The sequence below is a fragment of the Akebia trifoliata genome, chromosome 5 (genome assembly GCF_017979445.1).
Source record: "Akebia trifoliata isolate Shusen 1 chromosome 5, ASM1797944v1, whole genome shotgun sequence".
NCBI lineage: Eukaryota > Viridiplantae > Streptophyta > Magnoliopsida > Ranunculales > Lardizabalaceae > Akebia > Akebia trifoliata.
This window is the reverse complement of record NC_141379.1, coordinates 29,195,613-29,221,321: the sequence shown is the minus strand read 5'-3', so window position 1 is coordinate 29,221,321 and position 25,709 is coordinate 29,195,613. Positions and strand designations below refer to the sequence as shown.

General features: G+C 35.0%; 1 protein-coding gene, 1 long non-coding RNA gene and 1 pseudogene across 3 annotated transcripts; 2 read left to right on the top strand and 1 right to left on the bottom strand.

Annotated features, from left to right (window-relative positions):
- Positions 1 to 3,625: 3,625 nt before the first annotated feature.
- LOC147402025 (beta-amylase 1, chloroplastic-like) lies at positions 3,626 to 7,771 on the top strand (annotated as a pseudogene). Its single transcript, XR_015178779.1, has 4 exons — positions 3,626 to 4,288; positions 5,791 to 6,001; positions 6,126 to 6,236; positions 6,756 to 7,771. The product of XR_015178779.1 is annotated as a beta-amylase 1, chloroplastic-like (transcript).
- Positions 7,772 to 10,059: 2,288 nt separating this feature from the next.
- LOC147402024 (uncharacterized) lies at positions 10,060 to 11,545 on the top strand. Its single transcript, XR_015178239.1, has 3 exons — positions 10,060 to 10,201; positions 10,299 to 10,433; positions 11,140 to 11,545. It is a non-coding gene; the product is annotated as an uncharacterized LOC147402024 (long non-coding RNA).
- Positions 11,546 to 23,025: 11,480 nt separating this feature from the next.
- LOC147402023 (transcription termination factor MTERF8, chloroplastic-like) lies at positions 23,026 to 24,644 on the bottom strand. Its single transcript, XM_086443527.1, has one exon. It carries the CDS (start codon positions 24,416 to 24,418, stop codon positions 23,213 to 23,215), a length of 1,206 nt encoding a protein of 401 aa, XP_086299653.1. The 5' UTR covers positions 24,419 to 24,644; the 3' UTR covers positions 23,026 to 23,212.
- Between the last annotated feature and the right edge of the window lie 1,065 nt (positions 24,645 to 25,709).

Here is a 25,709-nt window from a genome sequence, read left to right as displayed (position 1 = left end):
AAATGATTCTCTGAAAAACACGATTTTTATGTGTATGAGTAGACATTTTTACTAGAATTCATTTCTCTACCCAAAGCGGTTTTCCACCTCCTAATGTTTCTCTCATGATTTCCCGCAACTCAAAAGTACAAACCAACTCGCTTTTTGACATTTTCTTCAATGCAATCTTCAAAAGAAAAATATTTTTGCTCAAAATTGATGAATTCATATTCCCTAAAAATGAATTCCTTATACCTAGTTATATATGAACATACTATGTGTATTTTTCTTCCAAGAAGTCGATATCGACATTGAAATTTTGTATCTTGTCTAAGTACACTCACAACTTTTGATCCAAAAGCTTCAACTAGTATCACTGACCCACCCATTCTAACGTATGCTTGTGTTATAAGAAAGGACCCACTCAAAGGAACTTGTTTCACCACGAAATTTTTTCCGGGAGAATAGTCCCATAGTGATGACCTTTTGCATTTCGGCCATCGTTGAAACCTTCAACGATGAGCAGTGACGGCTACTTTGGTCTTCGCTAATGTAATAACGATGGCATTTTGATCTATAGCAATTGTCTTGACCGTCGCTATAGGCTTATTTCTTGTAGTGGCGGATTGATGTAGATCCAAACAAAAATCTAACTTTCTAAATGTTGACCATGATTCATATCCATAACCACCCATATATGTAAATCCAGATATATATAGTAATGATCTTGATGGATCACAAACAATTTACATAAAGTGTGGAACCCAACATCTTGATCCATATTTAATGGTTTGGGTCACATCCTATACCCAACATACCATATGCATCTACTTCTACAACCTAATCTTTTTTTGTTTTTTTTTGTTTTGATAAGTAACTTCAACAACCTAATCTTGTCTATACAAATGTCATATAGAGATTATTTAAATTCAAAGAGAGGCTGACTTGTCATGGTGATGCTTATTAACAAGCAATGATAATATTATTATTTCAGGTAAATTTGTAATTTTGTTGAGTGTAGACTCTTGGTATCTCTTTGATTTTTAGGCAAAGAGACTGAACAAATCATCCTTAAATTGTTTAAAATTAGAATAATGCTGAACTGACTTCATTTCTCACTTTCCTGACGTGGAGGTATGCAATCATAAAAGCTTTTCATCGAGATTCGATGAAAGCATCTATGGCTATGTGTGCACCTCCACTTTAGGAAAGTGAGAAATGAGATCAATCTCGAGGTCACTCCAGCACGTCAAAGTTACTTTATTACAAGCAATCACGTCTATCCACGAAGCATAATGCTGAAGTGACTTCAAGCTGGAATCTCATATCACACTTCTTGACATGAAAGTGGATAGTAACTATAGATGCTTTTTCACTTGTTATCCACTTTCACACCAAGAAGTGTGATATGACGTTCCACCTTGAGAAACTAGTTAGATTATTTTTGTTTTGTTTTGTTTGGATTATTCAAAATGTTATAATTTCCAATGTGTCAGTTTTTGGTAGACTGGTATTGTTCGAAAGGTCTCATGGATATCTTCATAATAAATTCTTCTTAGAAGATGGGACCGTAATTTTAGGTTGCCATATTTTTCTCAAGAGGACACTTGAGATGATGCTCGCAAATATATACTTGTCTCATGTGATGTTGTTGGGCTTTTTGGCATCCTATTATTAGGGGCAGATTAATTTATATTAAGGGCACTTGCCCCCCCAAGAATTTTTGAAGTGGACACATGAAGTATTGTGACATATAATAAAATTCGTCGCTATTGCCTCTACAAAAATTATTCCTCTATCGGTTGCCCCTACAAAAAATATTTCCTATTGATTGCCCCCAACAAATTTTTTTTTTGCCCTTGGTTGCCTCCTCGAGAGCAAAATCATGGTTCTGCCTGGTTTATTATGAATAATGGAAGCTTGAATTAGATCCTTATCAATCATCTAAAAGACCAATTACCCATATTTGTGAATGCTACTAGAACGGTCATGAATAATATTTATATCTTATATCTCTAAGGTTTGTAATAAACTTGGGGTTACATTAGAGTCACTTATGTCTTCAAACCCCTTTTAAAGAACTTGAGATTATTGTTGCATAATTCCAATGTAACACCAAATCTTAAGTTTCTAATCACTTATTTCAAACCCTAATACAATCTATGAGATTAATATAAACACTCCAATAAACAATGGTTAATAATGTCAAATATTGCTTGCGGCAAAAGTTTTTAATCCATTAACCCATGAGTTTTACAATAATTATATTATTAAAGCCTCATATGAATGACATATGCTTCTTTGTCAATATCAACATTATTTGCATACTTAATAGATTATGAATAGGTCTCAACTCTCTAGATGGGTTTGAGTCAAGATCAAGAATCTACCCCTTCTATTTTAGGTTGGAGTGGTGCAAAATCTTTTTTGCTCACAAAAAAGTCAATCCTGAATCCAATCATAGAAACAACCAGGTATATAGGGCATCCCCAAATTACAAAATTACCTTGCTCAACTTTGTGTAATTGGTCAATTCGATATTCTGTAAAATCTTAAATTAATTTTTCTATAAGAAAAAAAATATATCTTAAAACATTAATTAGTTGATTCAATTGACACCCCTAATGATACCCATCACTTGTTCAATTTTTCGCAAAAGAAAAATACTGAAGTAACATTAAAATGTACATCGATTGCACATTCTAATGTGGTGGTGCACATATAACCATACATGCTTTTAAGTTGTATCTCGATGAAAATTTTTATTAGTATGTGTACACCACCCCATCAGAATGTCAGAATGTACATTTCAATTTTACTCGAGCATGACTCTTGGAAAAATTCAATTTTTAATGATTAACCCTTGATTCCCCTCTCTCTTTTATTTATTATCAAATGAATGATACATCAAAGCTAAAGTGGCAAACCTTCAATGAAAGGGTGACCCCACCAACATAACACCATGATCCTAGAAACTCCCCAATCACACTAGAAAGATCTCTCTTATACGACACTTAGCCTACTTGCTTGCCTTACAATCCACATCTCCGTCACAATCACAGATCATCTAATCACCCTTTGATTACTTCTCCACGTATCAAACACTACTACTCCAACAGTCATCTCAGCAGCAGACAGACGTGTCATATCATATCTCATCAAAATAAGGAAATGCTGAACGGGCTTCCTTTCTTCCTTCCTTCCTTCCTTGCCAGTGTATAGGAAATCATATATATACATATTTTATATTGTATCTCGAGGAAATAAATCAATGATTCTCTTTACATTATCATGTCAGAACAGTCTCAAAGAAAGTCAGTTTAGAACGACTCTCTTACTTATACAATTGAGCAACCTTACATAAACACGACAAATCTGATAATCACAACAACGAGCACGTGATCTCCAATGAACATCATCCACTACCAACGTGCCAGCCAGACAGAGACTCCTATACGATCAAAACAATTGTAAGCCGTTGATTGCAACACCCAACAGATAAGCTTGACACGTGTCAGGATTACGAAACACTTAATATTGATAATAGTTAATTAAATATTTTATTTAGTAATCTTAACCAATACGATTATATCATGATATTAGAGATTAGTATAAATAACAGCAACTCCTCCTCCTCCTCCTCCTCACGTTCATAATATAAATAAATAACCAGAAGAAGAAGAAGAAGAAGAAAATCAAAACCTCGATCTTCGTAAAATAAAATGGCTTTGAGATTCTCAAACCAGATGATCAGTTCCATCTTTGGGAGAAGAATCCCAACTTCAGAATCGATTATAGTGTCAAACGTAAATTACACAGCATCCATTAGGAAATCTCAGCTCTTGTATCTTCATCGATGTAGAATAAAGAAACGAGAACGACCCGAGTTCGATTTAATTAAATCTCCACCATTGCGTTGTCCGCGTAAGATCAGGTCTGATCAATCAGTGGTAACGTGTAAAGCTATTAGAGCAGAGGAGGAGGTGAGGGAGCATAGAGAAAGGGTCGGGAGTGCGCAGGTTAAGGAGGAGAAGGGGGTGCCGGTTTACGTAATGATGCCTTTGGATAGTGTTAGGATGGTGAATAATAGGGGGAAAGCGATGAATGCGAGTCTGAAGGCACTAAAATACGCAGGGGTGGAAGGGGTGATGCTGGATGTGTGGTGGGGATTGGTGGAGAGAGATGAATCTGGGGTGTACAATTGGGGAGGGTACAATGAGGTCATGGAGATGGTTAAGAAACATGGGCTTAAGATTCAAGCTGTTATGTCGTTTCATCAGTGTGGAGGGAATGTTGGCGATTCTTGCACGTGCGTATGTTAGCATTTTTCCCTCTTTTATCTTACGCCACGCCTCTCTTTTCTAGCTAATTTTAAATAGAATAATCTAGAATCTTTGAATCTGAATGACGACGACGTTTGACCTAAAAACGAATGAGATGAGAGAGGAAAGCAAAATTTCTAGGAATTGCAGCAATGATAACGTGACTCGCCCACATGGCATACTCAATCGACTCCGGTGACATGTGATAGAACTCTACATCAGTACTCAACATAAAAAGTATAGTTGTGTATCCCGAGAAATATAAATCTAGGGGGAATCAGTTGAGTATGCCACGTGGGAGAGTCATAACACGAGAACATCTAGGAAGAGTCGTGATAACCCATGTGTTGTAATCGTAAATCATTTTACCTCGAGATACACATGAACATGTCACATCAAGATAGTAATTATTTTGGAATCCTTCCAACAAACTCTTTGGGGGCTAGTGTTTTTTCTTATCTTGTGAGCTGTTTTTTGAATCTGGTCAATTACTAAAAGTTATTAAATATTTCAATATTAAAAAACAAAAAATCTATTATTCAGAAATTATCAAAAATGAATGAAGTTGCTTGACATTCTAATGTTTTAAATGGAGATTAAATTGTTAGGGTGTTATAGTAAGTTATTAAAATGCTAGACAATCCAGCGTTTTAATCATTCATTGGCGTTAGACTGTCCATCGAGTTACTAATTGGTAATTTTTGAAAAAATAAATTCTTTTTTCATGATAAATATTTAAATATTTAACCCTTTTTTTTTTTTTTATATATAGTAATTTTCCCTTCTTAATTTTTTTATTTTAACAATCATAAAGAAAGGCATGTGTTGTGGTTTCTATGGTTTGCTTTTTTTTTTTTTTTTTTTTTTCGGGATGAACGACTTTGGAAGAACCAGCAGAGTCTAGCTAACGGTCAAGATTTGGTGTTTGCCCTTAGGATTCTCAAGAAATGGATCTCTTGAAATTATGTACTAAACTCCTTCTAGATCGATACTTATCTATCAATGAATAAAAGTGTTTTTTTTTCCTCACATTTCTAAACAGTATGTTTGATGGAAAAATCGTTATAATCTGATTACCCCACGTAGCAAATTCAATCGACTATCTGACGTGACAAGTTCGAAAACCATCGATCTATGCTCCTCTTCCTCGGGATACATTGTTTTAATGGGGAACTGCAATTGTGCCATGGTTTGAAAGCATGTGAGTCTTGATCATGGAGTTAACCTAGGCAGAAAACTGGTTTTGATTTTTTTAAATATAAATAATTATATTTTAATAATAGTAAATATATATAATTTGTAAATTTAAAAAATTATATACATATAAATGCCTATATCTATAAAATAAAAATAAAAATGATTTAAACCAATTTTAGTGAATGTTGAATCTTTATTTGGTTTCCTAAACATGAATTGGAATTACATTTAGCTGATTTTCATATTTGCACCAGTAAGAATATTTGATAATGTATGTGGTCTAATGGTACAGAATTCCTCTGCCAAAGTGGGTAATCGAAGAGATCGATAAAGACCAAGATCTCGTGTACACGGATCAATGGGGCAAGAGGAATTATGAATACATTTCGCTTGGCTGCGACACCCTTCGAGTACTCAAAGGCAGAACGCCTGTTCAATGCTATACCGACTTCATGCTTGCTTTCAGAGACAACTTCAAACACCTTCTTGGTGACACCATAGTGGTAACTACTTATACAGTCCTGTAAGAAAAAAACTCAAGTGGCATGGTGTTTTAGGTAGAAAAACATAACATATGTCCTTGAAAGTAGTGCATTTGCTGAATTTTATTCAATTTGATTTACTCAGGAAATCCAAGTAGGAATGGGTCCTGCAGGAGAGCTTAGATACCCTTCATATCCAGAGCAGAATGGAACATGGAAATTCCCTGGAATAGGAGCTTTCCAATGTTTTGACAAGGTATGGATGTTAATTAAACCATGTATGAACAACAGTTTTGGTCTGATCTTTCTGTATCTTAGATGCCCACAATTTAGAAACTCCAAAAAACTAGAAAAAAAAAAATCTTCTTTTTTAGATTTGCTATTGGCACCCCAACCTTTTCTTATTACAACCCAATTAAAAATAAAGAAAATAAGTGAATGGTTGAGAATAAATTAAAGTTGGGGTGTCAATAGCAGCTCCCTCCCTTGCTAGATTTCTATTTTTTGGGTTTAGGATTTTATATAAGCTTAATCATAATTGTAAACCAACTACTGAAATTGTTTGAATGAAGAGTTATAACATTGGGATTATAATTTGAGCCAATCCTTTGTAATGTTTGAAGAATGTATTTTAACTTTTAATTGAGGTGTGAGAAATAATTTAAAAAATTGGATTGTAATAAGTAAAAAAGTTGGGGTGCTAATAGCGTCTCTCTTCATTTGTTCCCCTTCTTTGGTTTAAGCTTGCTAATGTTTCTTCTATGGATGGATACAGTACATGACCAGGAGCTTGAAAGCTGCTGCCAATGCTATTGGCAAACCTGAGTGGGGAATTTGTGGCCCTACCGATGCGGGCCACTACAACAACTGGCCTGAAGATACCTGTTTCTTCTGCCGAGAACATGGAGGTTGGGATGGACCTTACGGCAAATTCTTCCTTACTTGGTACTCTCAGATGCTCATAGATCATGGCGAGCGCATATTATCATCAGCCCAATCCATCCTCCAAGGCACAAGTGTAAAGCTCTCGGTTAAAATTGCAGGCATTCATTGGCACTATGGAACCAGGTCCCATGCCCCCGAGCTTACAGCTGGGTACTACAATACCCGATTCAGGGATGGGTACCTCCCTATCGCAACGATGTTGGCACGTCACGGTGCCATCTTCAACTTCACTTGCATAGAGATGCGAGATCATGAGCAACCCCAACATGCAAAATGTGCACCGGAGAAACTTTTTCAACAAGTGGTCTGGGTTACACGTAAAGCTGGTGTACCTCTCACGGGTGAGAATGCATTGCCAAGGTATGATGAGACTGCTTATGAGCAGATCTTGAAGTCGTCATCGTTGATATTTAACGATAAAGAGGGAGAGGAGAGGGAGATGTGCGCGTTCACATACTTGAGAATGAACCCATATCTGTTCCAAGCTGATAATTGGGGACGATTTGCCTCATTTGTGAGGAAGATGAGGAAAGGAAAGATGGGGCTAACCAGTGTCGGGAGAAGGTAGAGCACAAGACCGAGCACTTTGTGCATGTTACTCAACCCTTGGTGCAAGAGGCTGCTGAATTATAGACCTGTTTCTATATCTTTATCAATTTTTTTTACGAGGGGGATACATGTAATACTCCACCAACAACATATACCGAGGACTTGAACTCAAGACTTCTCCTTTTTTCGAAGGAGGCCCTAGTCCTTCCTCATCTTTTATTGCTGTAAACTAAAAGTATTTATGTTTTTGGTTGTGTAAATGAGCAAGTTTCTTGATACTATTGAGATTTGAGCCTAGGTTGGACTGGGTCAAAGTATGTAGAAATAAGAATTGGGTGACGACGTGGAGAAGAAAAAAGCCCACTCTAATACCATGATAAATTTTGGGGGTCCAACTCAAAATCAATTGGCCATGAGTGGAAGGGCCCAGAAGTTTATAAAGAGAGAGACAGGGCATTAAGTATCCAATATGGGACTAAATTCATCATTCTCTCCTCTCAAATTGCACTGTCTTCATCAACCAACACATTGAAAAAAGAGTGAATTAGTAGAATTTATTTGCCATAATTGTAATGGGAAGAACTACCTACAAATCAATGTTTCTTTGTCTTTGATTCTCATTTTGACTTCGAGTCTTCAATGGAGAGGAATATATTATTGGAAATATTCTATGTTCTTGAAACAAAAATTCTAAATCCAAAAAATAGATTGTAGTCCCATGGTGCCTTGGGCCCTTATGTGTACGCGAGGCGCTCCCTCTTACTCATTCACATCCAAGCAAGTGAGAGAACGGAATCCTTTATTAGGTGAACACCACTCTTGTATTTATCTGACGTAGAATTAAAATTTGGAAAAATCTTTACAACTCTTATAAACGAGAAAGCAAATGAATCTTTGACTTTCAATTTACACACAAAAGGAAAAAAAAAAAAAATACTCTTAAACTTTAGGTTTTACCAAATAAGTAAATCTCTACTCAACTAAAAACTCAAGAGGTCTTGAGTTCGAGTCTTGTCCCAAACAAAATAATAAAAATGATAAAACTATGAATTTTTTATAACATATCTTCTTTCTCTATCATTTTTATTTCTACTAATTCCCAAGAGTTTTTGTTCTGGTTGGTTTGGTGACTCTTCCTATGATTGTTAGGATATTAATTTTATATTTTCCTATAATGCTCATTTTATGATTTTATTTTCTTCCTTCAATATCTATTCTAGTGTTTTTATTGTATAACAAATTAGGGTTTCTCACACTTAATAATCATTTTGAAAAGAAAAAAAAATCTCTTACATTAGTCACAATACATATCCCACATGTCAATCATGCCAAATATTATTTGATCAATCACAAACTGATCTTATGAGAATTAGAATAAAATACTTGTGAAATCAATTTTTGTTTGATCTAGTTCTTATGATTCAAATTCAATTCCTATGACATTAACTTGGATCGGACTTGAGTCAAATTTGATTTGATATATAAAATATATATGAAAATATCATATAAGTAAAAAACATAAATGATATAATTTACGTTTCTTCTCATTGGGAGATCAGAGCATAATTGATTTAGATGGTTGTTAAGATAGGACTCTTGTTATAAAAAAAAAAGGAAAAATTATGTAAAGGACCTTGGTGGAGAGATTTATTTTTAAATAATCCCTACATTTTGCATGATAACTTGATATGACTTTTAGTAAACTTTTAATTTCTTAATGGTCCTCATTATTGGCAAATTCACTGCTTTTTTATTTATTGTCGAGTTCACCACTTTTTATTTATTGTTGAACTCGACGTTTTTTTATTTAGTATCAAGTTCACCATTTTTATTGTCAAACTCACCACTTGTGAATTTGACATTGGCAAAACCCACCCATTTTAAAATTTTGAGTTTCATTTGACTAAAATACACGAAAAGATTGACTAAAACTTGAGATAATGACTTGTTTAAATGATTTCAATTCAAAAGAATCTTTCTTGGTCGATTTTTATCCAAAAACTAAGAAAAAAAGTGAATAAAACCTAGTTTTTTACATACATCTTCAAAATATTTAAACAAAGTCTTGAAAATGACTATTTTTTCCTTCTTAAATCTTTTCTGATAGAATGAAATCTCTGAAACTTGATTGAGATGCCAAAAATCTAATTTATTTTTTGTGAAAACGATGAGTTCGATGATTAAGGCATTCAATCATGAGAAATGTGGTAGATAAGGTCCAGGGACTGTTAATAAAAGAAAAGTTTACGAACTAGACTATCAAGAGACGGCCCAAAACTCAGGGACTAGTTATGATCCAGAACCATTTCATTAGCTTATCAGATCAGGTCCAAGTCATGATCCATGATCCAGACCCAAAGTGATTGGATCCTCCGATCCATTAATAGCCCTACTATCCCCTTAAAAACGAAACCCCCAATTGATGGAAAAAGGAGTCTCTTAAGCCTTATCAACGGGCAAACTCTTCCAATACCACGTCAAAGGCAATAAGAATCGCTCTCATATTCTCAAAAATTGACAATCTCAGATTCAACGTGACACGTGTCACTTACATATTGAACCCACAAAACTATATATACCCCCCAACACTAACCCAATAAAATACACAACTCCAACTCCAACCAAGAAAAAGAAAAGAAAAGAATCCCTCAGTTGTAATTTCTCGAGAAAAAGATGTCAAATGCTCAGCAATCATTCAAGGCTGGTGAATCTCGTGGCCATGCCCAAGTAAGGCTGAAACAAATATTCTTCTTTTAACATTCTTTTAATTTTTTTTATATTCCTGTTTTACCCTAAAAATTTATTACATTTTACCGTATGGCAGGCCAAGACTGACGAATGGATCCAATCAGCCCAAGATACAGCAAAATCGGCCCATGACAAGACCTGTGAAGCAGCCCAATCTGCAAAAGAATCAGGCCAAGAAGGGAAGGAGCAGGCAGCCGGGTTCCTCCAACAGGTTCTCCCCACTATTTTTGGAAATTTTGTGGGCCCATGAAATGAATGGTGTGGATGCATAATGTGTGGGCCACTGCATCTAATGATTGGTTCACTATAGACCGAGTGTGGAACGAAATGGTCTAATTGACTCGGCGAATCAAATCCTACCAAACCGGTTCAAACAAAAGAATATCTGCACCCTCCAATATCATTTTTTTTCTTCTATAAAATACTTAAAAATATAATTTTATTTTAATTTTTAGCATAAAAAATGATATTGGGATGTTAATATTTTCATCTTTTACATTTAAAAAAAAATAATTAATATAGAATAATTTCTTAACGTTAACATCTTTGGACTAATTATAGGATATCTAAGTCATATGGTAACGTTAACATCTTCTACAAACATGTTTCTTTCTTAAGAGTTATAAAGAAAATTATGTTGTGTTTTAGTATAAACTTTTTTGCTTGATCATTGATCGATGATATTTTTATAAGTAAAAATAATTTTTTTTTTAAATTAATTTATTATAAACGGATTGGATTACGGTATGGAGTTCAATGCCCCACTCTTCTAGTATAAGTTTTGTGATGTAGTGGAATGGCATCCGACGGTTAACATAAAGTTCTTATAATTGGGACCCATGAAGAAATGTATTTTGTATGATCGATCGTGTTACTAATGATTTTTTATTTTTTATTATTTTTGATGGGGGGCATAGACTGGAGAGCAAGTGATGAACATGGCCCAAGGTGCTGTGGACACTATGAAGAACACACTTGGAGTGGGTGACAACAGCCACAAGAAATGAAGAAGGGAAGACAACTTAATTAGATGGAAACATTCAATTTGTCTTTCATAACTCTATTTTCTTCTTCTATTATATTTAAGCTCCCTCTCTCTACTGTTTTTCTTTCCTCATATTCCTTTAAAAAGGTTCTTTAGAGCAGAAAAGAAAGGATTGGAGAGAAGAGAAGTTCTATTTTGTTTATGTTTTTTCAGGGATTTGCTTATCCTCATTGGGGATAAATCAATGTGTCTCTTTTGTGGGATTTCTCTTTTAGTGAATTCCTCCATGAGATTGTAATAAAAATTAATAATGCATAATAAAATGCTAGATTCAGCAATTTATTTTGTTTTTTTATATTATTTATTTATTATGTTTTTTAGCATTATTTTGATTATGGGAAGTGTTTGGAGACCCTAAAGAAAGCCAAACATTTTTCAAATATGGGTTAGAAGTTTCAGACCCAGTTTACAAGTTAAAGAATCTTGAATCGTCAATTATCATCCTCACCAAAAATCAATCCATTCTGAAACTTCTAACCCATACTTTAAACAATGTTTGGTTCTCTTTAGGGCCTCTGAACACTCCCTTTGATAATTGTTTCTTCATAATAGAGTTGGAATGGAAGGATGGGGTTCTTGAATTTGGCTGTTTGAAGCCTGAAGGGCCTTATTTCTATTAAGAAACATACTTATGGTGAGTGAAGGAATGCAATATCACTCCCAGATTTTCAATTCAAATTAATGGTTCAGTCCAAAGCCATTTTCCTATATTGGTATCTTTGTTCTTTGGCCATGGAAGCATTTTTGTACTTATTAAAGGATAAGATACTTAGACGTGAAACCATCATTCCTGCTTCCAATTTCCTAATTCCATTTTAAAATCCAATGATCAAAAGAGTTTTGTAATCTTTCGATGATAAGGCGAGAATTATCACAAAATACTTCAATATTGTTAGATAGATTTCTTACGAAGTACCTTGGCCTCCTCTTTTTTTCATCCCTCACGACATTTCCTTTATCCCAACATCCATTGTATATAATTCTTAAAGCAGCAAAAACAACTACGTGAAAGTAAGAATGTCCATGAATTATATTACCAAAGATATATCAAACAAGAACCATTGAAGAAGTCACATTATTGCACATTTTTGTACTCTTTTTCTTTCTAATTGAAAATTACAACCCATTGAAGAAGAAAAAAACAAACACCTAGAGAACCAACTTTCTTCTCAATCATCCTGACTGAGACTATCAAATGATCATAGAAGAAAACCATATTTCCTTGACCTTTCTACAACATGTCAATCATACCCACCTCTCCAAACCTTGCAAATTCAATCCCACCTTTGTGTGCTTTAACCACTTGTGGGATTGTTTCATGGTACTTCATGACAAACTTATCCAAGAAATCCTACTCAGCCATTTTCAAAAAACAGAATGGTTGCCTCTTGAACATTGAAAGAATCTCATCTTCAGACCAACCCAAGCCCCGAAAAATCGTGAATTTTCCTTCCCAATTGGACTTACTCATCCCATTCATAACCCGAACCGCATGAACAAACATTGGGCATGATGAATCGAATCCCATTTCCTTAACCACCTCGACGTTTCCCGTAAATTGATCAATTTTCATCATCAGTGATCTAGGCTGGGATATGAACATTTTTGAAATGTTACAATCCGGCACAACATGATCTCGCAATATGCGAGATTGGTTTCCACTATTTAAAAATTGTATTGGAGGATCCAAGTTGATCGCTTAAAGGCGGCAGTGACATTGTCGTTGGTATCAATAAAGCTCTTCTTTAAAGCAGGTATGATTTGGTTCTTCATGCTTCCAGTTAGGAGTTTTGAGTGAGTGCTTTGGCAAGGCTCGGGCCTGAAATACCCAAATTATGAAGAAAATCAATTAAGAATAACTGTGGACGCTTGCAAACGAACTGTGTAATCTGGGTTTTAGTGAGTCCATGGTTTTGGGAAGAAAGTTTGGACTGAGTCTGGTTCCTCTGTGGAGGACAAATGGATCTTCTTTGATCGAGAGAGTTTTTTCTGGTGGAAACTCACATGAGCTTATGAGGTAATCTACAGTTATTGAAGCACCAATTTACCCATCCATAGGTTCTAGTCAACAAGTATTTTAAAAATTATTGGTGAGGTTGACAATAATTAAAAAATTGTTAATCTCGACAGCAATTTTTTTTAAAATTGTTAACCTTGACACTTGTAAAACCCACCTAATTTCAATTTTATATATATATAGTTTTTCCAATTAAAATACTTGGAAAGATAGACGTAAAACTTGACATAATGACTTGTGCAAATGATTTCAAACCAAAAGAACCATCCTTCATCAATTTCCATCTGAAAAGCAAGCAAAATAGTTGAAAAATCCTAGTTTTTTACATACATATTCAAAATGCTTGAAAAAAAACCCCTTGAGAATGACTTCTTCCTTTTCATTGGAATGGATTCTCCAAAACTCGACTAAGATGCCAAAAATCCAATTTTTTTATATATAAAATGGTGAATTTGAATGGTTAGGGTAATATCGACATTTCAATGGTGAGAAATGTTTAGAATGAAGTTCACTTCAAGGACTGCTTTGAGAAGAGGGATTTATTAAATGAACTATTTTGATAACCCGCAAAAGTCAAAGACTAAATTAAAAGAAAAGTTAGCATCAAGGATTATTAAGCACTTTTCCTTTATGTATAACTGCTAGCATTGGTCAATAGTTGGGCTTGATGTCCAACCGTCACCTTGGTTAATAGTGGTTCATGATTAACACAAACCATTCAAAAACACATTCAGATTTGCTCCTCTTCTAACAAATCAACTGAACTCTTTTGTGTCTTTCAATTCTCTTCACAACCAAACGGCAAGTTAAGACTCGAATCCATTATACACTCATCGAATCCTAGTACATAATTAGTGGGAAAACAATCTAACTGTTGAATCTTGAAAGTCGAGCACTGGATGTCCTGTTGCACCAAAGAGATCATCTTAGAGGGAAATTCAGCAAAACAATGGACGCAATCTAACGCCTTAAGCAACCTATTTAAACCGATAAATCCTTCATTTCTTATTTATGTTGCATGTGTAGCAAAATCCTCCACATCAACTCCTTTTGTTGTTGTATTCTGATTCCTATATGTCACTATTTATTTGTTTAATTTGTGTCCAACAATGTCAGAAGTTGTATCCTACTTTCCTACTAAGTTTTATTTAACTCTATTATGCAAGTTGAAAATCAAGAGCAGCTCATGCTTCTAAGAAGGATTAAAATGTTAATAACATCCCCTCTTCGCTGGAAAACAAAGGTAAGGTAAGGTAACAAGCAAGGATGATATTTTCTAAGACATAAAATAGGTCCAAGGCATTTCTTGAGGATTCTATGGAAGCTTTCATCAAGCTCTCCGCTTCCCACCTCTCTAACTTTATCATTTTCAAAGATGTTAGCAAGCTTATCAGCTAATCTATTAGTTTCTCTAAATACATGGACAGAAGAAATTAGATGCAACATCTCTAATGCCTTGGATAAGGTTTCTCACCTGCGAACGAGTCTTGTAGGCTTCATTTATACAGTTAATAACCATCTTAGAATTCGCATCAACCAGATTCCTAGAGCTTCCCATCCTGTTTGCCATTTTTAAGGCTACCAAAAATATCTTGCAACTCATATGGAGCACTGATAATGGTCTCACACTGTCTTAAATCTTTGTTTGTCCTTAAATGAAGGTTAGCAAACAGACACAATGAATAAGATATCAGGTTACAACTAACTCAACTCTAAAGGATGTTTACAAGTTCAATTTGTTGAATTGAGGACTGGTACCGAATGCTGTATCTGCAAATATGCTCAAATAGAAAATATTCATAATAAGAGAACACCTCTTTGAATGCTAAGTGTCTTCCAAGTGACACAACAACCCAATGGATGCAAACTCTTTGAAAAGTACAATGGCTAATGGACACAAACCAAGGGAAGAGACACAAAAGGATCCTCAACAGACATTTTGGAAGGCACAAAAATAGATTATAAAACTATTTTACTTAAATACCTGAGGATACCCAATAAATTAAATCTAAGAATCTTCAATACGAGTATAGAAGGAAAATTTATATTTTGATGAATGATATATTTCGCGAACTTTGAGTGACTTTCGAGTACTTGATAAAACACTTTTTACAACCATGCCCTTTAAAACTGAGTTTTACAACCACGACATAAAAAGCCTTTCTCACTTGAGAAGCGACCAAACTTCCATACTAATATAGGTTGATCTATTAAAAGTGTCATGGAATACTTTAACATATTTGTCATAGATCTATTAAAAAGGGTCCATGAGACTGAGAGTACACACAAAGCAAGAATCCACTTATCATGAGAATTCATACTAAAATCACAATAACAAGAATTTATTTGTTATTTCTTCACAATTTCATACTCTTCCTCTTTTTAATGGAAAATTACAACCCACTGAAGCAAAATTGGAAAAAGAAGCACCTATAGAACTAACTTTCTTCTCAAACATCCTTACTATAAAACTACAGATGAAGACTAAGAATGACAAAATAGAAGATAACAATGTTTCCTTGATCTTTCTACAACACGTTAACCTCACCCACCTCTCTAAACCCTCCAAATTCAATCTCACCTTTGTATGCTTTCACCACTTCAGGGATAGTTTCATGGTACTTCATGACAAATTTATCCAAGAAATCCTTCTCAGCCATTAACAAAACTGTACTACATTTCAACTTCCTCATTAACATTCCCTTCGAACTCAAAATCTCCAAAACTGTGCACCTTGGTACAATCCTCTTCTCCAAACTAAGCATAAGAAGGCTTGGGTAAATTGAGATATCCACTGGTTTCCATTTAAATTTTTCAACAAAAAAATCAACCCCTTTACGTAGTTTCTTCTCCGACACTAAAAAACAAGAAGGTTGCTTCTTGAATACTAAAAGAATCTCACCTTTGGCCAAACCCAAGCTCTGAAAAACTGCCAATTTCCCTTCCCAACTGGACTTACTCACCCGTTCAGAACCCGAACTGCATGAACAAACATTGGGCTCGATGGATCGAATCCCATTTCCTTAATCGCATCCACATTTTCCTTAAACTGATCGGTTTTCTTTATCAGTGTTCTAGGGTGGGTTATGAACATTTTCGAAATGTTGCAGTTGGGCACACTATGATCTTGCAATATCATGATATTGGTTCTCATTACCTTATCTAAATTGCAATGGAAGATCCAAGTTGATCGCTTGAAGGCAGCTAGGATGTTGTCATTAGTATAAATGAAGCTTTTAAGGAAATTGAAAGAAGGGATGATTTGATTCTTCATGCTTCTGGCTAAGAGTTTTGGATCGTGAACGAGGACTTTAGCTAGGCTCTGGCGTGAAACACCCAATTCATGAAAAAAATCAATTTTGGGTTTATAAAATTTGATGGGATCTGATAGAAGTAAGGATGGGCGCCTGGAGATGAGTTGTGTCTGGGTTTTCTGTGGATGACAAATTGATGTTCTTGGATGCAGAGAGAGCTGTTTCTGGAGATAACCCACATGAGTTTATGAGATAATCTACAGTTAATGATGATGGGTTTTTGGATTCAAAGAGGTTTGAGATGGATTTGAGATGTGGGTTTTGACATTGAAGAAGTAAAACAACACAGACATTAACATCTATTGTAATTGGTTCTCTGGTTCTCATGTTGTGTCGAAGATTTCTATGTAGAATGCGAAACATTGTAACCAAAAAATAAATAGTATTTGAAAAAAAAAACTTACAGAAATGGAGGAAATTGAGAATTTTAAGCGCTCCCAAAAACTTACAGAAATGGAGGAAATTGAGAATTTTAAGCGCTCCCAAGAGCTTGAATTTGAATCGCAGGCAGGAAGAGGGCGTCCTTACTAAAATCCCAACAATTGCTGTTTTTAATCTTTGGGTAATTATAAAAGCACCCCATGAATTAATAAGGGCAGCCCACACAATGACAAATTGTTTCACCTTGTAAGGGTTAAAAGTTTCTTAAATGAGCTGATTTTTGGTGATGAGGAGACCATCTCCCCAAAAATCAGCCCATTACGAAATTTCTAATCCCATCGAAACAAGTTCAAGAATAGTAAATTGTCTTTTTTTTTTTTTTTTGTAATTCAATTTTGATGAGGTTAGAAGTTTCGGAGCCAGCTGATTTTTGGTGAGGATCATCTCCTTATAATAAGGACCATTCTCACAAAAAATCAGCTCATTCCGAAACTTTTAACTTGTATAAGACAATAATTCAGCTATAGTATGGGTTGCCCTTATTAATTCGTCAGGTGCTTTTATAATCACCCTTTATCTATTCTAACATTTTCTCACTCTAGAGAATCATCAAGATACGAGGCATCTCGGTCTCTAAAAAATTCAAAAGTCAACCATGCACACTTATAGTATAGAAGCCGGTTTGATGGGTCAGATAGGTCATGACCTAATCCAGTTGGAGCCCGTTTAAGCCAAAACGCTTTCAAATCCATTTTTGACAATGGTTTCCAATATTTTTGACAATGTGCTCGGATTTAAAGGTTGCCAATTTTATTTTCAGATATTGTTGCAAGAGAGATGGAGTTGTTGGGTTATGTGAAAGGAAAAAAGCATTTGCATTTGAATGTCGTCGATCTCCCAAATTCCTTTACACCTATATATTTTCTTCAATCACTTGAGAATATAGACATATTCGTCATAAATCCAAAGTTTTCCCCAAAAATTGAAAGGTTACATCTCCTTCCTCTAATCAACATGCATTCCCCTTTAAGTAGAATAAAAAACTAACCATAAAATGAATCCTAATTAATTTAAAATTGCAAATATCAAATCCATTATTCTTCAAATAGGATAGTCACTCAATTATGTGAGTGTCCTTCAATTTAAGAATTTTTCTCCTAATTAGATAAGTCCAAACTACAATCATGTCATGAAGTACAATGGATAAGCATGATGCTGATCTTGACGTGCACACCCATATCCTCGGAGGATATAAACTTTTTCAGACCACACATTTGGTCCAGATGAACTATCAATATACTCATCCATACGTTCTATTTCACTTTGTTTAGAAAGAGAGCCATTGACCATTGTCATGTCTCTTGATTATGTATAACTGCTAGCATTTGAAATCAATAGTTAGGCTTGATGCCCAACTGACACTTTGGTTCATAGTGGTCCATGATTATCTATCTTTATAGATAGATATCACAACCCATTCAAAAAGAATTTCAGATTTGCTATTCTCTTCTAACAAATAAACTTAAATCTTCTGTCTTTCAATTTTATTCAAAACCAAATGGCAAGTTAAGGTCGAGTTCGCTATACACTTGTCAAATCTGAATGCATAATTAGTGGAATAACAATCTAATTGTTGAATCTTGGAAGTTGGGCACTGGATGTCCAACTGCACCAAAGAGATCGTCTTACGAGGCAATGAATTCAACACAACAGTGAATGCAATCCATTCCTTAGTGAAGGTTCCTACAAATTCTTTGTGGGAGTGGGGAAAAATTTCAACTACGAGAGGAGAAGCTTCAAGCATGGTTATATGGGCAATAGGGGCAATAGGGGATGGGAACTCCACGGATCTTGGCATGATCCTACGCACCCTGCAGGTATACTTCATGATAGGTTTCCTTCTGAATTGCTGTATAATTCGGGAGCTAAAGTTGGAGCAATCATCCAAGAAGGGAACTGGTTGTCCCCTCCTACAGCCCCTAGTTCCATGGATCAGAGTTGGGGGAGTCTCGGAGAGGTGGAAACAAGCTTTGGTGCGAAGACAAAATGTTTTGGCATCCTACTTCTAACGGTCAGACCATGGATTGGGTTGAGGCAATCTGGAGCGGAAATGGGTGCCAAAGACACAAAGTAATGGCTTGGATTGGATGCTCATGAATGGAGGTTAAAAACCAATAGCAGATTGGGTCTAAGGGGCCTTCAAATCATTTCCATTTGCAACTTTTCTAGGAATGTTCCTGCAACTGAGAGCCATATTTTCATGTGATGCAGTTATGCCAAGGAGATTTGGGGGAGAATCTTAGTTAAGTTTGGTATAAACAGAAGTGTTCGAGACTAGGATACCGACGTCCAATGGGCTGTGCCAACTTCAAAGGGAAAGCCATTGTTGTTGATATCAAGAAGGCAAGCTTTTGTGCCTTCCTATACTATGCGTGGCTTGAGAGATGAAGACGAATCTTCTGAAATGAATTCAGCCAAGCCTCAGGAATCCTAAACCAATTGAAGATGATATAAGGTATTGCTTCTCTAGCCAAAGTTTAGTCGTTCCAGATGACAAGATCATTAACAGAGAAACTGATTGATTACAAATCAAATTTGGAGGACAAGTAGCCTTTTTCAAAATATTATGTTTGTTTTTGTTTTTTGTGAATGTAATAGAGCCGTTGATTTTTTGGCTTCCATGACTAGGAATACAGATGAGATTTTCTTATCTCAGCTTTATTACCCCGAGTTAGGAATCATTATTAGGGAGGATGCTTAAGGGAGGGCCTATGTAAGATTGTAATCTTTTCACGTCATCTTTTCTAACCCCCGTTTACCTGTCAAAAAAAGAAAAGAAAAAGAAAAGATTATGATACCCAGTTTCAGCGAAAGATAAATCCTTCAAATTCAGATGGAAGTCATCCTTTCACTAATGATCCCGTCTATTCGTCTCTATGGTTAATTTGTGTCCAACAATGTCAGAAGTTGTATTCTACTTTCCAACTAAGTTTTATTTAACTCCATTATGCTTTTAACAAGAATTACAACGTAAATAAAGCAGTTTCGCTCAAAACATCCCCTCTTCGTTTGAAAAAAAGAGGTGAGGTAAGGTAACAAGCAAGCTGTTATCTTCTAAAACACAAAATAGGTCTAGTCATTTCTTGAGGATTCTAGGAAGCTTTCATCAAGCTCTCCACTTCCCTTATCAGTTGCTCTGCTAATTTCTCTAAATACATGGACAAAAGAAACTTTGACAGAAAATTAGATGCAACATCTCTAATGCTTTCGATGAGGTTTTCTCACTTGCCAAGGAGTCTCTTGGGCTTCATTTATACAAGTTAATAACCATCTTGGAATCAGCATCAAACCTGATTCCTAGAGCATCCCATCCTCTTTGCCATTTTTAAGCCTACCAAAATTACTTGCAACTCATGTGCAACTAATAGTCATCTCACTTCTTAAAGCATTATTTGTCTCTATACGAAGGTCAGCAAACAGGCACAATGAATAAGATTTGAGGTTACAACTAAATCAACTCTAAAGGATGTTTACGAGTTCAATTTGTTGAATTGAAGACTTGTCCCGACTAACATAGCTCAAATAGAAAAGATTCTTAATAAGAAAGAAGTTCTCAAGATTTGTAATAAGAAAGGAGACGATTTCAATATAAATTTTTTTTTTTTTAAAGAACTTTTGAAAACTCCTATTTAAAGAAGTTTAAAACACCTCTTTGAAGAAACCCAACATATCTTCGGAGAGAAAACCTTTTAATGGATGCAAACTGTTTGAAAAGGTACAGTGGCTAATGGATACAAACTAAGGGAATTTATACTTCGATGAATGATATATACTAAAACACGCACACAAAGTTTGTATTTGAGCTAAATACTAATTCAAAGGACCAAAAGGAACAAAAAATTAATCTTAATCCTAATTTACTCAAATACGTGATGATCCCCAATAGATTAAATATGAGAAAACTTCAATATGAGAATACAAGGAGAATTTATACTTCGATGAATGATATATACTAATTCAAAGTTTTTGAATGTTTTTAGTGACCTTTGTCTTGATCTGCCTACACTTATGAATCAAATTTACCATGCACATACTTCTCTCAAAAGATATAAAGGTTTGATTTATGTTACACTTTTACGACCATGTGCTTTAATCCTATGTTTTGTGAGTGTTTGATGAGATAAAAGCCTTTCTCACTTTAAAAGCGACCAAACTTCCGTACTTATATTAGTAGATCTATTAAAAATGTTATGGAATATTACAACATGAGATTGAGGCCACACACAAGGAGAAAATCCACTTATCATAAGCATAAGAATTTAAAATCTTGGGAATTCAAAACTAAAATTACAAGAACAAGAATTTCTTTCTTTATTATTTCTTTACATGTTCATATACTCTCTTTAATGGAAAAAATAACAACCCACTAATAAAAAAAATCATCCTGACCACAAAACTAAAGATGACTGAGAAACAGCTTATCCTCACCCACCTCTCTAAACCCAGCAAATTCAATCCCACCTTTGAATGCCTTCACCACTTAGGGGATTACTTGATGTTGGATATATATATATATATTTGTGTGATGTTTGAAATTGGATACTAAAATTTAAAGAACATTGAAAAACTCCTTTCTGTAGAAGTTTATAAAACCTCTGTTGAGAGACAATCCCCTGATGGACACAAACCAAGGGAAGAGACACAGAGCAACAAACATCTCTTTAAACAAATCATAAAACTTATACATTTAAAATACCAAACAATACCCCAGTATTCAAAGACAATTTCAATTTGAACATACAAAGAGGATTTATATTCGGGCAAAAATTTCAATTTGACACAGTGCACGTCGGATATCTTATTTTAGGCTGATTTAGACATAGGTCTCAACATTTTGGTAATTATTTGAGATACTCCTGAGTTTTCAAACTGATGACATCCCCTTGACTCTGGAATATTACGGAAAAAAAAAAAGACTTAAATGCCTATGTCTTCAACCTCTACTGAAGTGCCTTGATTTTTCTATCTTCTTTAACCTTCAAATGTCATGGGCAAGATAGTATTTGTGGGAAGTACAGGGTCAACAAAAAATAAAAAAAAACAATTTCTAAAAGGGTTGTATGAATAGTTGGAAGTGAAGTCCAAGATAATGGATTGACGACAAGGTTGAATAGGTTAAAATAACTTACCAAGAGCATCCCATCCTCTTTGCCATTTTCAAGTCTACCAAAATTAATTGCAACTCATGTGAAGAGCTAATAGTGGTCTCACTGTCATAAATCGTTATTTGTCCAAATAAGAAGATGAACAAACAGACACAATGAATAAGATATGAGGTTACAACAAACTTAACTCTAAAGGATGTTACGAGTTCAATTTGTTGAATTGAAGATTCGTCCTGAATAACATAGCTCAAATAGAAAAGATTTGTAATAAGAAAGAAAGAGATGAATTCCATATAACTTTTTTTAAGAACCTTTGAAAACTCCTATTTATAGAAGTTGAAAACACCTCTTTGAAGAGATCCAATGTATCTTCGAAGACATGCAACCTTACAATGGATACAAACTCTTTGAAAAGGTAGAATGGCTAATGGACACAAACTAAGGGAAGAGACAGACAAGGACCCCTAACATCTCTTCAAAAGGGGGGAAAAATTGATCTTAAACCTAATTTACATAAATACCTGATGATCCCCAAATATTAAATATAAGAAAATTTCAATAGGAGTATACAAGGAGCATTTATACTTCGATGAATGATATATACTGATTCAGACTTTTCGAATGTTTTTAGTGATCTTTGTCTTGATCTGCCTACACTTAATAAATCAAATTTACCATGCACATACATCTCTCAAAAGATATTTGGGTTTTATTTACGTTAACACTTTTACAACGACCATATGCTTTAATCATAAGTTTTGCAAGTGTTCGATCAGATAAAAGCCTTTCTCACTTTAAAAGTGTTATAGAATACAACACACAAGATATTGAGGCTATAAAAAAGGAGAAAATCCACTTATCATAAGAATTCAAAACTAACATCACAAGAACAAGAATTTCTTTTATTATTTCTCCATATTTTCATAATCTCTCGCTTTTTAATGGAAAAAATTACAACCCACTGAAGCAAAATTGGAAAAAAAATAAAAATCATCCTGACCATAAAACTATAGATGACAATGGAGCATGCAAATGATCATAGAAGAAAATCATAGTTCCTTGACCTTTCTACAACACCTTAACCTCACCCACCTCTCTAAACCCTGAAAATTCAATCTTACCTTCATATGCTTCAACCACTTCTGGGATTGTTTCATGGTACTTCATGACAAACTCATCCAAGAAATCCTTCTTAGCCATTTTCAAAACCGTACTAAATTTCAATTTCCTCATTATCACTCCCTTCGAACTCAAAATCTCCAAAACCGCACACCTTGGTATAGTCCTCTTCTCTAAACTAAGCATAAGAAGGCTTGGGTAAATTGAGATATCCACTGGTTTCCATTTAAATTTTTCAACAAAAAATTCAACCCCTTTACGTAGTTTCTTCTCCGACACTAAAAAACAAGAAGGTTGCTTCTTGAATACTAAAAGAACCTCACCTTTGGCCAAACCCAAGCTCTGAAAAACCGCCAGTTTCCCTTCCCAACTGGACTTACTCATCCCGTTCAGAACCCGAACTGCATGAACAAACATTGGGCTCGACGAATCAAATCCCATTTCCTTAATCATCTCCACATTTTCCTTAAACAGATTGATTTTCTTTATCAGTGATCTAGGCTGGGATATGAACAATTTCGAAATGTTGCTGTCTGGCACCCCATGATCTTTCAATATCTTGATATTAGTTCCCATTATCTTATCTAAATTGCAATGGAAGATCCAAGTTGATCGTTGGAAGGCAGAGAGGATGTTTTTGTTGGTGTCAATGAAGCTCTTAAGGAAATTGAAAGCAGGGATGATTTGGTTCTTCATGCTTCTGGTTAAGAGTTTTGGATCGCGAACGAGGACTTTGGCAAGGCTCGGACCTGAAACACCCAAATCATGAAAAAAGTCGATTTTGGGTTTATAGTACTTGATGGGATCTGAGCAGAGTAACCTTGGGCGCTTGGAGATGAGTTGTGTGATCTGGGTTTTGGTGAATCCATGGTTTTGCAAGAAAGTGAGGACTGAGTCTGGTTTTTCTGTGGATGACAAATTGATATACTTGGATGCAGAGAGAGCTGTTTCTGGAGGAAACCCACATGAGTTTATGAGGTAATCTACAGTGATTGATGATGGGTTTTTGGATTTAGAGATGTTTGAGAAGGATTTGAGATGTGGGTTTTGACATTGATGACGAACAACAACAACACAGACATTATTAACATGTATTGTTGTTTGTTCTCTAATTCTGATGTGGTGTTGTAGATTTCTTTGAAGAAAACGAAACATTGAAACAAAAAAAAATTACGAAAATTCGAATTGGACTAACGAATTTGGAGGATTTCGAGACTCCTATGTAAGTGCTAGGATTTCTAAGACAAAACCCTAAATGACGTTTCTTTGTTTTTCCGCCATTTTACGCTTGCAAGTGCAAGGTACAAACATCTGTATTTTTACTGGACAAATCCCAAATTCAAGTACTATTTTCATATAGTAACCCTCAAATATAAATAACTCCTCTCAAACCTTGTTTTTTCAACTTATAACAAGTTGTACAATAATGAAAGGGTCTTGTTAGCAATCTGCCATTTTATTCCTCAAAAAATGGTGAATTTTTAATTTCTTTCAATAAAAATATTATTATTACAATTACTTGAATGATTCAAAACAATTCATTTATTTTAATGAGAAAATGAATAAACAAATTTTTAGAGAAAATGATTCTTTTTACGAATATTATAGTATTCGAAAAACACTCGTCATATAATTTTGATCACGAGAAGATGAAACCTAGTACATTGAGAATATGATATGGAGTGCTCAAGATCTTGCCATTGCACTCTTCCCACAAGCACCAACAAATGGTGAAAAGGGTGATACTCAAAGCACTATCTTCACTCCCTCGAACGAACATCCAACACGTAAGCAAGAAGCAAACAAATCTCGCGTATTAGTCGGTAAGCAACTTGAAGCCCCAAATAAACCCAGAAAATGGGACCAAACCTTGTGAGGTACTTTGCAATGAATTAAGACATAGTTAGCCGACTCACATCCTTGTAGCACAACACACAATAATTTAGAGTACAAAAGCCCCTCTTCATCAGGATATCTAGCATTTGGATCATATCCAGCACTGTCGTCAAAATAAAGTAATCCATCTTAGAAGGTACTTTTGATCCCCACACCGCTACCTTCGAGAATGAGGAGGGATCAATCCCAATCAAAGATCGACAAAACAACCATACTGAAAATAAACCATCCTTACTCTCTTTCCAAATTCTTTCGTCTTATTTTTCTACCTCAAGGTGAAGTGAGCAAGTGCAACTTAATAATCTTTCAACCACTTCTACTTCATAATCATTAAAACCTTCAGAATCCAAAGTCCCAAGACCATGACCCATTTATGAAATGCATGAATGTAATAATTGGTAAACCTTATTTCATGGAGATCGAATAAAACAACATAAACCCCTTCATAAGGGGCTCATGACCTCACCAACTGTCTTCCCAAAATGTTACTCTATCCCCTTTACCTACTTTGAAATTTGTTCTCATTTTAAACTCTAGTAACACCTTGATA

What these genes read in the sequence shown, in the direction of transcription:
- LOC147402023 (XM_086443527.1), bottom strand. Translation starts at nt 24,418, where the DNA reads ATGTTTCGTTTTCTTCAAAGAAATCTACAACACCACATCAGAATTAGA.